The following is a 13,738-nucleotide window of genomic DNA, read 5'->3' as shown; positions in this document are numbered from 1 at the left end:
AGCTCCGTGGGGCACCAAGGATCAGAGCAGAAATTTGAGAGGCTGGAGATGAAGGAGTTTGGGCACAGTTCCGAAAGCATCTCAGTGGCTGAGCTTCTGTGAGAAGGCACATCCTCAGTGCATGTGTGTGGTGGTGGTGGGAGGGGGGCTGTTCCTAGAGGAGTCAGCTAGGGTGAGGGCCTGAAACTAGAAATGAGGAATTGGGTGGGGCCTCAGAGCAAGCACAGGAACTTAGACCTTGTGGTTTCTGGGAGAGCTAGAGCCACAAGGCCTACCAGATACAGCGACTGTAGCAGCAGAACCCAGATGCCAGGCCTTCCACACTGAGGTAGGAGGGATCCTGGATCCTGGCCAGCAGGTCAGCCCGCAACTCTGGGAGGAAGCTTCCTGGGGTGGGGAATCTCCTGTCATGGAAGTGACTTCAATTCCTTCCACTCAATAGCCTACCTACCAGGTTCTTGCTCTGGTGAGTAAAAGGGTCCTTGACCCTTCCCAGATAGTTGTTCGGTTCACATCCCCAAAGTTCCTCAAGTGAGGCCCTGGAGAAGTGCAGCAACTCCTGAAGGCACTCTTTCCAGAGGGTGACTGGGGGAAATGGGGGAGGGGTGCCCCTGACAGTTCCCAGTTGCTGGCTGAAGTCTCATGAGAATGGTCACGCACGCTGGGGAGTCAAGTAGGAAGAGAAAAAGGTCAGGGGCAGGGGGGCCCTTCCTGAATCTAGAATCCACAAGGTTAACCCTCCATTTCTAAAAACTATCTCCTCCCTCACACCCACCCCACATGGCCCAGCACCTGGAAACTGGGAGCCCAGATCAACGGGGACACAGAGACACTGGCACACGGCCCTGGGGTGGGCGGGGCAGGCTGCAGACAGATGGAGACAAGCTGTGCTCCTGGGAGGGGCTGCCTGGGGCTGAAGGCCACTGTCTCACAGAAGCGCCCTGGACTCTCTCTTGGACAGCAAGGTTAGAGGCAGGGGGAGAGCAATTTAGGGTGGTCCCCTCGGAATAGAGGGGTCGGGAGAGGGGCAGGGGCAGAGGGAACCCAAGATGGGAGGGGAATGGGCTCAAGGTGGAGGCCAGCTTAGCCCACAAGAGCCGCCTCTTAGCAGAGGGCAGGAGGGTAGTTCGGGCCCCCATGGCACCCAGACTTTGCGGATTACGGCTCTCTGCACAGGGGTCGCAGGGTCCTGTGACTCTGTGTCCCCTCCCTCCATGCCCCTCTCCCAGAGGCTGTGCCACTGCATGATCTGTGTTGACTGGCAGAACCCCAGCACCCCCACCGCTCTCAGACCCGCCTGCCCGGCCCTGTGCAGCATGCTGAGTGGGGGCCTCAAGCATCCCCACATGCTCACCCAGCGGCCTCTGCTGCTCCTGCTGTGGCTGCTGTTGCGGCTGGTAACCAGCGCCCAGACAGCACCGGATGCCCCTATCACCCTGACCAGACTGGACACCACCAGCACACCAAGTCTGGGGGAGCGTGTGCGGGCCCTGATGCGGGACTTCCCGCTTGTGGATGGGTGCGTGGGGGCTGGTGGGGGCCTAGCCTGGCCCTGGGCAGGGGAGGAAGTCCAGAGCATGCAGAGCTAGTGGGGCGGCTCCTTCACACCAGCCCTGGGTTATCCTCTCCATCATCCATGGGTGCCCTTCTCCTCTTCTGTCACCCCCTCTCTGGTGGGAACCCCCTCAGTCCAGGCCTCAGCTGGTCCTAGTATAGTCTATGTGACAGTGTGAGGTGGGGGAATCCCCTGGCTGGCCTGAGCCCGAAGGAGCCCACCCATTTGCCTTGACCTCCCTCCAGCCACAACGACATGCCCCTGGTCCTGAGGCAGTTTAACCGCAAGGGCCTACAGGATGTTAATCTGCACAGTTTCAGCCACGGCCAGACCAGCTTGAACAGGCTTAAAGACGGTCTCGTGGGTGCCCAGGTACCAAGGGGACACAGAAGGTGCCACCATGGCTCTGGGGGAATGTGGGGGAGTTTGGGGGCCTCAGAGACCGCGGGTTAGTCACATCAGAACTCAGTTACCATAGCAACCTAGAAAGTGCCATGACACGGATGCTGGGGGCTAACAGGGGTCACAGTGAGTCGACATGATGGGCATCCAAGTATCATGGAACAAGCCATGCATCACACGTGACACTGGGTACAGGGAATGCTGCACCAGCAGTGGAGGTGGTGAGAAGCCCAAGAAGTTCTAAAGGAACTCCTACCCAAACCATCCCCTGGCCTTCCCTCAGTTCTGGTCAGCCTACGTCCCATGCCAGACCCAGGAACGCGATGCTGTGCGCCTCACCCTAGAGCAGATTGATCTCATCCACCGCATGTGTGCCTCCTATTCTGAGCTGGAGCTTGTGACCTCAGTTAAAGGTAGACGGGTGGCTGGTGGTGGGTGTCAGGGGCTTGATTAAGCTACCCATGTCTCTGACCATGACAATCTGTCCCACCTGCCCCCAGCTCTGAATGGTACCCGGAAGTTGGCCTGCCTCATCGGTGTGGAGGGTGGCCACTCACTGGACAGCAGCCTCTCCGTCTTGCGTACCTTCTATATGCTGGGTGTGCGCTACCTGACACTCACGCACACCTGCAACACGCCCTGGTGAGCCTGGTGCAGATGGTATGGGCCCAGTGAGGCAGGGATCTGCCCAAGATCATGCTGGGGCCCACACCAAGCTTGACCCCTGGGACTTGGCCCTGAACTTGGAGTGGGGAGGTCTACACAGCAAGACTGGATCCCCCGAAGAGCCCTCCTACTGCCACGCACAGCCCTGCTTGGGTCCCTCCTCTAGCTCCAGGGAGATGCAGGTGTAGAGGGCTCGACAGAACCTCTGTCTAGCTTCTTGTAGCTGAGTCATGACCACCAGTCAGACTGCCTCCTGGCCACCCTGCAGGGCAGAGAGCTCAGCTAAGGGCATCCACCCCTTCTACAGCGACGTCAGCGGGCTGACCAGCTTTGGTGAGGTGAGGACCCTGGCTCCATACCCTGCCCCATGTAAATGCACAGCCCCACCTGCTCCCTCCAGATAAATGCACCAAAGACAAATGCAGCCCTGACACCCTCTCCCCAACCCGTCCCTGCAGAAGGTGGTGGCAGAAATGAACCGTCTGGGCATGATGGTGGACTTGTCCCATGTCTCAGACGCCGTGGCACGGAGAGCCCTAGAAGTGTCGCAGGCACCTGTGATCTTCTCCCACTCGGCTGCCCGGGCTGTGTGCGAGAGCACCCGGAATGTTCCTGATGACATCCTACAGCTTTTGGTGAGAGACTGCCCTTGCCTGCAAACCTAAAGCAAGACGTTCGAACCAGTAGCCCCCGAACCTGAGCCTCTGCTCCCTCAATTTCCTCAAACCCCAGGTTAAAGATCTTCTGCCCCCAAAACACACAGCCCCTGAACTCTCGAACTCTTGGTGGTAAACATTCCTTGAGAACCTCCCTGGTGGTCTAGTGGCTAAGACTCCGTGCTCCCAGGGCAGGGGGTCCGGGTTCGATCCCTAGTCAGGAGATCCTACCTGTTGCCGCTGATAGTTCACAGTTTGCAACTAAAGACCCTGACTGACACAGCAGAAGATCCTGCATGCCACAAGGAAGGTGGAGGATCCCATGTGCCACAACTAAGACATGGCGCAGCTAAAAGAATAAATAAAAATACTCCTCCAAACCCACAAACCAAGTGCCAAGACACCACCCAGACCAGAGCTGAGGCTCCCCCATTCACACAAACCCAGAAAGGAGACATCTCTGACCTCAAAGCCAGGGCTGAACACCTTCCTCAGAGAGCCAAAAGAGTGAACAGGCGGGTGGTTGTGCCAGGAGCCAAGTCAAATGTCCATTGTCCAACTCTGCAGAAGAAGAACGGTGGCATTGTGATGGTGTCTTTGTCCATGGGGGTGCTACAATGCAACCCGCTAGCCAACGTGTCTACTGTGGCAGGTAAGCCTCACCCTGGGCTCTCTGAACAGTTCTGATTTGGACCTGAAGCAAGGCCCAAATTTGAGGACGACCTCAGAAGGGCCCCAAGGGTTTGACCCACCTGTTGGCAATAGGCACTGCTCCCCCAAGCCCAATAATGAACGGTACACAGTTCTTAGTGCCATGTGGAACTGGGGCCACAGAATCAAAACAGATGCTGATGGGTATCCGGGAGGCAGTCAGACACAGAGTCCGGGTGCTGCCCATCTGCACCTCTGCAGGGGCTCCAAAGCAGATTGCCCGTGCCTCTGGTCAAGAGATTGGGCAGCTCCATAGGTCTCTGGGGTCTCTGTCGGTTGTTTTCTTGTTCCTCTCTCACCACCCATGGAGAAGTTCACAGGTTCTCAAGGGAACTGAGAGGCAGAGTGAATCTTGACCCAAATGGGTGGCTCTGAGGTCTACTCCAAATCTGAAGTCCAGTCTGGAGCCAGCCGGGATCACTTCAGACCAAACCTCAGGGCCCTCTACTTGGCGCTCTGGGTGCCAGGCCATGAAGGAACTGGCCCATCAGGCCTACAGGTTGCAAGAAGGGGAATCAACAGAGGCCAATCCTCATCCCCACCCCCATCCTGGAAGTCCCACACTGCTGACTTTTCATCCTTCAGATCACTTTGACCACATTAGGGCTGTCATTGGATCCAAGTTCATCGGGATTGGAGGAGATTATGACGGGGCTGGCCGGTGAGTGCATCCATGTGGGCTTGTCTTGGGCTGGATGTGCCACAGGGGGCTTTCATAGCCACAGTGCCCACCACAGTATGGTCCTCATGGCCTTGACCACAGCCTCAGGTCTGCTGGACCCACTGGTATCTCCCCTCTCCCAGGATCTGTTTGCTGGGCTCTCCTGTCTATCTGCATCCCATTGGCCCTACTCTAGATCATCATACTTGGCTAACCCAACCAGACAGACCTCATCTGCCCAGCATCTGCACCCAGCCAGTGCCAGCAGACCCACAGCCTCTGAGCAGACTCTTAGAAAGGTCTGGGGTAGGCTCACCATCTTCTCTACCTGCAGTTGGGTCTGTGCAGGCAAGGGGGTCAACCCAGTTCTTCAAAAGCCTTTCTTCTTTTTATAAACAGAAGGAAAATTTGCATTCAGTGAAAGGCATAGATCTTAATAGATCAATTCAATGAATTCTGATGAATATTCAAGGAGCTTAAGGGCCCTTCTGAAGGATGAAGAGCAGGCTTGAATCTCCAAGTCTCCATTTCCCATATTTGACCAGGGCAGGGGTTCAGTTGACCCTGCACACATAGGACACTGGTTCTGAGTCAGGACCAGGGGGCATATCTGAGGGCTAATAGCTGGATGGCTGGCTGGTGGCCACACAGGTTCCCACAGGGTCTGGAGGACGTGTCCACATACCCAGTACTCATAGAAGAGTTGCTGAGGCGTGGCTGGAGTGAGGAAGAGCTCTGGGGTGTCCTTCGAGGAAACCTGCTGCGGGTCTTCAGCCAGGTGGAACAGGTATGCTGGGCTGGGCTGAAGAGGAGCTCTGAGCAGGTGTATGGGGGGTGTTGCTGCGGGAGTCGCTGCCCACTGACTGCCACCTCCAGGTTCGGGAGGAAAACAAGGGACAGAGTCCCTTGGAGGATGAGTTCCCAGATGAGCAGCTGGGAAGCTCCTGCCGCTCCGTCCTCTCGCATCTGCAGCAGAGAGAAAATCTGGCTCAAGACCAGAAACTAACCAGAACTCCAAGGCATGGGAATCCTATTTTGTCACCTATGCAGTCATTCTCAAAATCTTTCCCCAACACAGCCCCAGGCCTCACAGTTATTACTGCCTTCCTGGTCCTCATTCTTTGGCTCTGGTGATCCATTAATCCTGCCAGATGTCACTTTGGCAGACGCAGATATCCACGAAGTTTCCTCTCATGCAAGCACAAACATTTCCCAAAAATAAACATTTCAGAAATGGAATCAGCATGAGCTGTCCTTCTCTGTAGTGGGGCCTGTGGTACAGGCCCCAACACTGGGGTTTGGTGGGGGACCCTGCAGTTCAGACACCAGGTACTCAAGGCAGACCTGTTGGCAGTGGCCTGAGGCCAGGGCGTTTGGCTCAGCACCAGAAGACAGTGGAAGGCTCTGGCTGCAGAAAGGCGGACTTTACTCATTCCCTCTGAGTAGCTCACCTCAATCCTGACCCACTGTCTATCACCTGGAGATCTTTTAGGGAATTCTGGCTCAGACTCCCAAGAAGAGAACCTGCCTGGATCACAAATGATCTTTGTTCCTATTTGGACAGAGCCAGAATATCAGGCTACTTAATGGGCCACAGACCTCTAATGGTTGGACAGCTCTGGAGGTGGGCCCACCCCTCCCCCTGCTCCTCAGGGACTTTCTAAGACAGTCAGTCTACTACGTCTTTCCCTAGTCCATAAATGATAATGCGCTAGGGACTTCCCTGGTGGTCCAGTGGCTAAGATTCGGCATTCCCAATGTGGGGGGCCCGGGTTCAATCCCTGGTCAGACAACTAGATCCCACATGCAGCAACTAAGAGTTCACATACCTCAACTAGAAGGTCCCGCATGGGCAACTCAGACCCTATGCAGCCAGATAAGCTAAAGAAAAAATACAAAAAAAGATGAGACATAAATTCACCAGGGAGTAAGTAACCCCCTTCCTAAAACGGTTAGGACTACCCTGTAGCTCAAACAGTAAAGACTCTGCCTTCGATGCAGGAGACCAGGGTTCAATCCCTGGGTTAGGAAGTTCCTCTGGAGAAGGAAATGCAATCCACTCCAGTATTCTTGCCTGGAGAATTCCAAGGACAGAGAAGCCTGGCAGGCTACAGTCCGTGGGGTCAACAGAGAGTCGGACATGATTGAGCGACTAACACACATAACACACAGGTAACCCTCTTCCCAAGATGGCTATTATTAACTAAAGTTTAGTATGTATATTCCTCCAGAGTCTTTTTTTGTGTATGTGTATGTCAACATAGGTACAGAAGTAAATTTGGGGCAGGATTTTTGTTTTGTTTTCTGGGCAGAGGCACACCCTACAACACTAACCCATGCCCCCAGCATTGGGAGCACACAGTCTTAACCACAGGACCACCAAGGAAGTCCCCAGAAGTAAATTTTAATACGAAATGTGGTAAAGAATCCGCCTGCCAATGCAGAAAATGCAAGAGATGTGAGTTTGATGATCCCTGGGGAAGATCCCCTGGAGAAGGAAATGTCAACCCACTCCAGTATTCTTGCCTGGGAAATCCCATGCACAGAGGGGTCTGGCAGGCTACAGTCCATAGGGTGGCAGAAAAGTCAGACACAACTTAGTGAATGAGCATGCACTAAAACAAAATGGTCTCCCATAAATATTATACTTAAATTTCATTTTTGTTAAAAATATATAGGGGATTTTTTTCTTCTGCCAGTCAAAACATATAGATCTAATTCACTCTTTTAAATTTTAATTCTTCCCAGAATTTCATGGAATATTTAACCAGTTGGAGGGCAGGCATACCCCTGCAGCTAAAACCCCACATGGGCTTGCGACCTGTCTGCCTAGAGGTGAAATTGGGAAGATTCCTGGGTCCCTCCTAGTCCACCCCTTGGCCTCTTCCCTGAATCAGTAGGCCCCTGGCGCTTGGGAGGGGTGGGTATAGGGCAGGAAGCAAGGACAGAGGTAACCCGCGGTGCGCCGCCTGAGGGCGCTCGGGGCAGAGGCTGGCCTGGCCCAATGGGGCGCCACCCTAGATGGGAGGGAAGGGCCTACCGCCCCCCTGGCGGCCACGCTGGGCGGCGGCATTGCGGATCCCCGAGCTAACCTGCCTAGCGTCCTGACTGGCTCCTGCCGCTTCTCAGGAAGCCGTGCGGCTGGGTCACCAGCGTCGACGGTCGGGACCCCATTGTCGCCCTCTGCCCCTCGCCGGCTCCTCTTAGCTCTCGAGACCCGCCTCTGCCCGCCTGCTCGGCCCTGTGCAGCAATGCTGCCCCTAGGCCTCGAGCGTCCCCACGTGCTCACCCAGCGGCCTCTGCTGCGTCTGCTGCTCCTGCTCTGGCTGCTGCTGCGGCCGGTAACCAGCGCCCAGACCACGCCAGGCGGTTCCAGCGCCCAGACCGCGCCGGCCACCTCCAGCAACCCAACAGCGCCAGGCACTCCCAGAGGCCCGAGTCTCCAGGAGCGCGCGCGGGCCCTGATGCGGGACTTCCGGCTGGTGGATGGGTGCGTAGGTGGGGGTGTGCGGGCCGGTGGGGGCTGAACCCACTCCTGGACAGAAGAGGAGGTCCAGAGCGTGAAGGGTTAGAGAGAAGGCTCCCTGACACGCTCCTCTTCTCCACCACCCCCATAGGGCGCCTTCCTCCCTATTAACGCTGTTGCTCGTAGAACCCCCTACGTAACAGCTGCTCTTCAGGACTATCATCTGTGTGAGGCGGGGACGTGGGGTAGGCCCATGACCTGGGGGCCATGTCCCCTACTTTTCTTACTTTGTCCTGACAACCCCAGCCACAACCACCTGCCGCTGCTCCTGAAACGGCATTTCCAGAACCAGCTACAAGGTGTGAACCTGCGCAATTTCAGACTCGGCCAGACCAACCTAGACAAGCTCAGGGATGGCTTCGTGGGTGCACAGGTACCAGAGACACACACATAATGGCCTCTGGGGAGTCTGGGGGCCACAGAAACCTTGGTAGACAGGCCTCTGATGGACACAGGACACACTCTGTGCCATCATGAGGCTGCTGGGGAGTGAGTGTAGGGGTGTTGGAGGTCAAGACAGGCCAGCCGCATGGGTGCCCAGGTTCTGTGGAGACACAGAAAGTGACTGGAAAATCCTTGGTGAGGGTGGGGGCTCTGAAACCACAAAGAATATGGTGGATTGCCCTTGGGGCATTCACATAGTCCGTGGACAAACAGCAAGCAATGATGTGTCATAATTTCAATTGGGCTGCTGGCAGCTAGCTGAATAGTCATCAGGGTACCATGGGTCATGTGGTGCTGCACTCGGACCACTGACCCACATGAGTACCTTGAGGGCTGAGGAGGAGTAAGTAGGCCTACAGCATTGAGACCAGCCTAATTTCATTCTGGACCCCTGTGCCAACCACCAGTTCTGGTCAGCCTACGCCCCATGCCAGACCCAGGACCAGGATGCTGTGCGCCTCACGCTGGAGCAGATTGACCTCATCCGCCGCATGTGTGACTCCTACAATGAACTGGAGCTCGTGACTTCAGCCGAAGGTGGGCTGGGGGAAGGGAGGGGAGTCAGGGGCTACTCTGGTGGTTCTGGCCTTGGCCTCTGACCACTTGATCTTCTATCTTCTTCTAGGACTGAACAGCACTCAAAAGCTGGCCTGCCTTATTGGCGTGGAGGGTGGTCACTCACTTGACAGCAGCCTCTCTGTGCTGCGCAGTTTCTATCTGCTGGGAGTTCGCTACCTGACGCTCACCTTCACCTGCAACACGCCCTGGTGAGCAGACTGCCTGGCCTGGGGTGGAACGGCAGATGCTTGGTGGGGAAAGTGCCAGAGAGGTGAGGATAGAGGGGTCCACAGAAGGAGGCTGGACTCCCAGCAGGTCCCTCACACTCCCAGAAAGCAGCTGGTCCAGATCCTCACCCTGTTCTGAGGTGGGACGGGTGTTCAGAGAGCCTGGATGTTCAGGCTCTCTTGGCCAAGGTGTGGCCTGCTAGATTGCCCTCCTCTGCCTGTCTTTCAGGGCAGAGAGCTCCACCAAGTTTCAGCTCTTCTACACCAACATCAGTGGGTTGACAAGCTTTGGTGAGGTAAGGACTCTTTGTCAATACCCTACCTCAGCCACCCCCTACAGGTATGCACACATGTGCATCCCTCCTGACAACCCCCTCCCCCCAAAAAATCCTCCACTTGTCCCTGCAGAAGGTGATAGAGGAGATGAATCGCCTGGGCATGATGGTGGACTTGTCCTATGGGTCGCATGCTCTGGCACAGCAAGCCCTGAAGGTGTCAAAAGCTCCTGTGATCTTCTCCCACTCGGCTGCCAAAGCTGTGTGTGACAACATGCTTAACATTCCTGATGACATCCTGCAACTTCTGGTGAGCGGCCACCCCAGCCCTCAAATCCAGGACTTCACCCAAAGATCCTTGACCCTGAGCAAACCTACCAGTCCGGTCCTCACTCACCCTTGGACCTGAGGCTGGTTAACCCTCCCCCATCTCTGAAACTCAAGGCCAAATCAGTTCCCACCCAGGGTCCAAGAGAGGTAAAGCCTCACCCAAGCCCTCCTGTGAGGACTAAGCATTTGCCTTATCAGGGCCCCCAGGGCATAAGTGGCAGGCCATCAGGTCAGAAGGGGCAAGCTGAGTGTTCCTTTGTTCATCCATGTAGAAGAAGAATGGTGGCATTGTGATGGTGTCGCTGTCCTTGGGGGTGCTGCAGTGTAACCTGTTTGCTAATGTGTCCACCGTGGCAGGTGAGCCCCACTTCAATTCTTAGTGCAGTTGTAGCTTGGCCTGTGGCTGCTCGGGCCATCAGGAGAGCTCTAGCCTTCCAGCACACCCTGGGCCCTGGGTAGGCCTCCCAACAGTCTAGGGGAGCAGACACAGCTCTTCACTGCCCTCAACCCAGATCTGGGGCTCCAACCAGTGCAGCAGGTTTGGGGGGAGGCAACTGCCTCTGCTTCTGAGTCTCTCTTTTGCTCCTATATCCCTAGACAGGACAGGCAGAGCCCTGTGAGCAGGTTGTCAAGGAACCAGAGGCATGGTGGCTCCTAGGCAGGAAAAGGTCCTAAGGAGTTCAGGCCCTGAGGTTCACTCTGGCTCCAGTATCTAGCCTGCGGCCACTCCAGAAGTCACAGCAGGCTAGGAGCTCCATGGAGTCAGCTGTCATGTCTTGGATTGCCTTGGGCAGGGGAACTGGCCACGCTGAGCTTCCTCAGATCAGGGCTGGTCCCAGGATCTAACTCCAACCTCATGCTACCCACCACCACCCTCATCCCCTAGATCACTTTGACCACATCAGGGCAGTCATGGGATCTGAGTTCATCGGGATCAGCGGGAGTTACGATGGGTCTGGCCGGTGAGTGTTTCCCTGGGGTTTGTCTTGGCTGGGGTACAGTGGGGAGTCCCTTAGTCTCAGTTCCCCATCCATGGTCCTCCCATCCTTCATCCTCCATTATAGACTCCGGTCTTTCAGCCCACCAGGCATCTTTCCCCTCCCAGGACCTGTTTCCTGGATTCTCCTTGTCCCTCCTGTGGTCCAGTGGACCCATTCCCACTCCAGGGCATCACAGTTGTTAAGAACCCCACCCCCTCTCAAGACCTATCCAGCATATGCTCCACTGCCAGCCCAGCAGATGTGCTGTGGGCTGAGCATCTGCTCAGCAGGTAAGTGCTGCCGAAGCCCAGTCTTCCAGGAGCTTCCAAAGTTGCATTCAGTAGCCTGAGGAATACGGCCTTTAACTTCCCATATGTGGTTGGGACTGGTGCAACAGTGGGCCCTCAGCCAGGATTGGGGCTGAGGAGCCCCAGTTAGCCAGCTGGTGGCCACGCAGGTTCCCCGAGGGGCTGGAGGATGTGTCCACATACCCGGTACTCATAGAGGAATTGCTGAGGCGAGGCTGGAGGGAGGAGGACCTTCAGGGCGTCCTTCGTGGAAACCTGCTGCGGGTCTTCAGACAAGTGGAACAGGTATGCTGGGCTGGACAAAAAGAGGGTTCAGTGGTTTAAGCAGGTGAGGGGGGCACTGTGGAAACCACTGACTGCCGACTTTCATCTTCAGGTGAGAGAGGAAAACAAAGGTCAGAGTCCTTTGGAGGATGAATTTCCAAACAGGCAGGTGGGCAGGTCGTGCCATTCCCACCTCCTGACTCAGCCTCAGAGTAAGCCTCGGGCCACACACCTGGTGAGAAACAAGTGGCTAACCAACCAGGCCCTCCAGAGGCCCCCAAAAGCCTCCCCACAGCTGGTTCTAGGCCTTGTGGCTGCTGCCACCTTCTCAGTCCTCATCTTATGACTCTAGTGACCTGGCCAGTCCCCCAGAGGTCACTGTGGCAAAGTCTCATGAAGTTTCCCTTCCAGTCATCCAGGCACAAACATATATATGCTGAGAATAAACATTTCGAGTACAGAGCCAGGTGTGACTGTCCTTTCTTCACGGGGAAAGGGGTTGGGTCTGATGGGCTCTTGGTCCTTGGTGAGGGGTCTTAGGTTCTACCCCCAGCTGCTCAATATGTTTGGTTCCCATTGGCTTTCAGCTTTGTCTCTCTGGAAAGGCAGAAGAACCTTACCTTATTCTTATGCTAAAAGCCTGAGCCCACGGAAGAGCACTAAAGAATCAAGTTCAGAGTTGATCCCATTGTGGAGTGTAACAGAGGGTACATTCCCAATCTCTCTCGAAAAGTTTAAAAAAAATTTTTTTTAAGAGGATGATACCTTTTATAGAATAAACTAATGTGTTTGGAAATATCAAGAGAGAAAGCGTTTTTCAGATAAGGTACTCTGATTTTTGTTAAACTGATTTTTTTTAATGGGCAGGGGTGTGAATCAAGTTGTTAAAAGAAAGAAAAGAAACTGCAGCTTCTACATCAGCTCAGCTTCCTACAGACCCTCTTAGCTTTTGGCCTCTTTCCTCTCCCAGTCCACAGGGTGGGCCAGCGCCAGATCTAAGTTCCTTCCATGGAAACTTTAAATTAGCAGAAAGACTACAGTGCCAACTATGTTATAAATTGTGTCCATACACTTGTGGGTCTCTCTTTGAATTCTGTTCCATTTATTAAAACAAGTTGATATCTAGGAGAGTGAGTCTTCTACTTAAAGAGTATCATCTCAGGTACTTCCCTGGTGGTCCAGTGGGTAAAATTCTGGGCTCCCAGTGCAGGGAACCTGGGTTCAATTACTAGGGAACTAGACCCCACATGCTGCAAGTAAGAGTTTGCATGCCGCAACTAAATATCCTGCCTGCTGCAATGAAGATCAAAGATCCTTTGTGCCTCGACTAAGACCCGGCGCAGCCGAATAAATAAATAAATATAAAAAAGAGTGAAAAAGCAAGTCAGAGAGTGGGGGAAGTTTTCAACATGTATAACTGACAAAAGGTATATATCCAGAGACAGACAAGCCAGTATAAAAATGGGCAAGACATTTGCAAAGGAACTTTACAAAAGAGGATATCCAAGTGGCCAATAAGAAAATGAAAAGACTGTCAACCTTGCTAGTCACTAGAGAAATGCAAAATAAAAGTCACAGAAAAAGATAACTAAAACTCAACAGATGAACAATAGGGTATTATTCAGGATGTGGAGTATAAGGTTTTCTCATAACCAGCTGGTGGCAGTGTAAACTGACAAAACTGCTTTGAAAAACTGTTCCACATTATTTACTAAAGTTAAAGACACATATCAGTTCAGTTCAGCTGCTCAGTCATGTCTGACTCTTTGCAACCCCATTGACTGCAGCACATCAGGCTTCCCTGTCCATCACCAGCTCCTGGAGCTTACTCAAACTCATGTCCATGATGCTGTCCAAACATCTCATTCTCTGTCATCCCCTTCTCCTGCCTTCAATCTTTCCCAGCATCAGGGTCTTTTCCAATGAGTCAGCTTCGCATCAGGTGGCTGAAGTATTGGAGTTTCAGCTTCAGCATCAGTCCTTCCAGTGAATATTCAGACACATATACCCAAGGATTTAACCATTTTTCTCCCCTAAAGACTCAACAGAAAGGCCTGCACACATATGCACAGAAAGACATGAACAAATATATTTAGAGAAGCACTATTTTTAGTAATTTCAAAGTGAAAATAACCCAACAATAGAGAAATCAACGGTGTGGTATTAACTCCATGG

General features: G+C 54.0%; 2 protein-coding genes across 10 annotated transcripts; both read left to right on the top strand.

Annotated features, from left to right (window-relative positions):
• Positions 1-225: 225 nt before the first annotated feature.
• Positions 226-7,912, top strand: LOC133054105 (dipeptidase 2-like). Of its 7 annotated transcripts, none has more exons than XM_061138782.1 (13): positions 248-466; positions 790-965; positions 1,230-1,519; positions 1,801-1,927; positions 2,241-2,370; positions 2,458-2,599; positions 2,892-2,961; positions 3,082-3,258; positions 3,847-3,931; positions 4,576-4,651; positions 5,303-5,438; positions 7,400-7,486; positions 7,781-7,912. In XM_061138782.1, exons 3-13 carry the CDS (start codon positions 1,245-1,247, stop codon positions 7,856-7,858), a joined length of 1,383 nt encoding a protein of 460 aa, XP_060994765.1. In that variant the 5' UTR covers positions 248-466; positions 790-965; positions 1,230-1,244; the 3' UTR covers positions 7,859-7,912. The 7 variants fall into 7 exon arrangements, with proteins under 7 accessions (XP_060994764.1, XP_060994761.1, XP_060994765.1 ...); XM_061138779.1 differs by lacking the exons at positions 7,400-7,486; positions 7,781-7,912 and adding an exon at positions 5,528-5,890 and having other exon boundaries at positions 263-328; positions 443-466; XM_061138778.1 differs by lacking the exons at positions 7,400-7,486; positions 7,781-7,912 and adding an exon at positions 5,528-5,890 and having other exon boundaries at positions 232-328.
• Positions 7,903-12,025, top strand: DPEP3 (dipeptidase 3). Of its 3 annotated transcripts, XM_061138770.1 has the most exons (11): positions 7,903-8,141; positions 8,424-8,550; positions 9,029-9,158; positions 9,247-9,388; positions 9,636-9,702; positions 9,815-9,991; positions 10,284-10,368; positions 10,898-10,973; positions 11,117-11,281; positions 11,449-11,584; positions 11,676-12,025. In XM_061138770.1, exons 1-11 carry the CDS (start codon positions 7,903-7,905, stop codon positions 11,907-11,909), a joined length of 1,578 nt encoding a protein of 525 aa, XP_060994753.1. In that variant the 3' UTR covers positions 11,910-12,025. The 3 variants fall into 3 exon arrangements, 2 of the variants coding, with proteins under 2 accessions (XP_060994753.1, XP_060994754.1); XR_009692372.1 differs by lacking the exon at positions 10,284-10,368 and having other exon boundaries at positions 11,676-11,810; XM_061138771.1 differs by lacking the exon at positions 11,117-11,281.
• Positions 12,026-13,738: the final 1,713 nt, after the last annotated feature.

The sequence above is a fragment of the Dama dama genome, chromosome 4 (assembly GCF_033118175.1).
Source record: "Dama dama isolate Ldn47 chromosome 4, ASM3311817v1, whole genome shotgun sequence".
NCBI lineage: Eukaryota > Metazoa > Chordata > Mammalia > Artiodactyla > Cervidae > Dama > Dama dama.
Note: the sequence above shows the minus strand (reverse complement) of the source record. Positions and strands in the feature narration are given on the sequence as shown.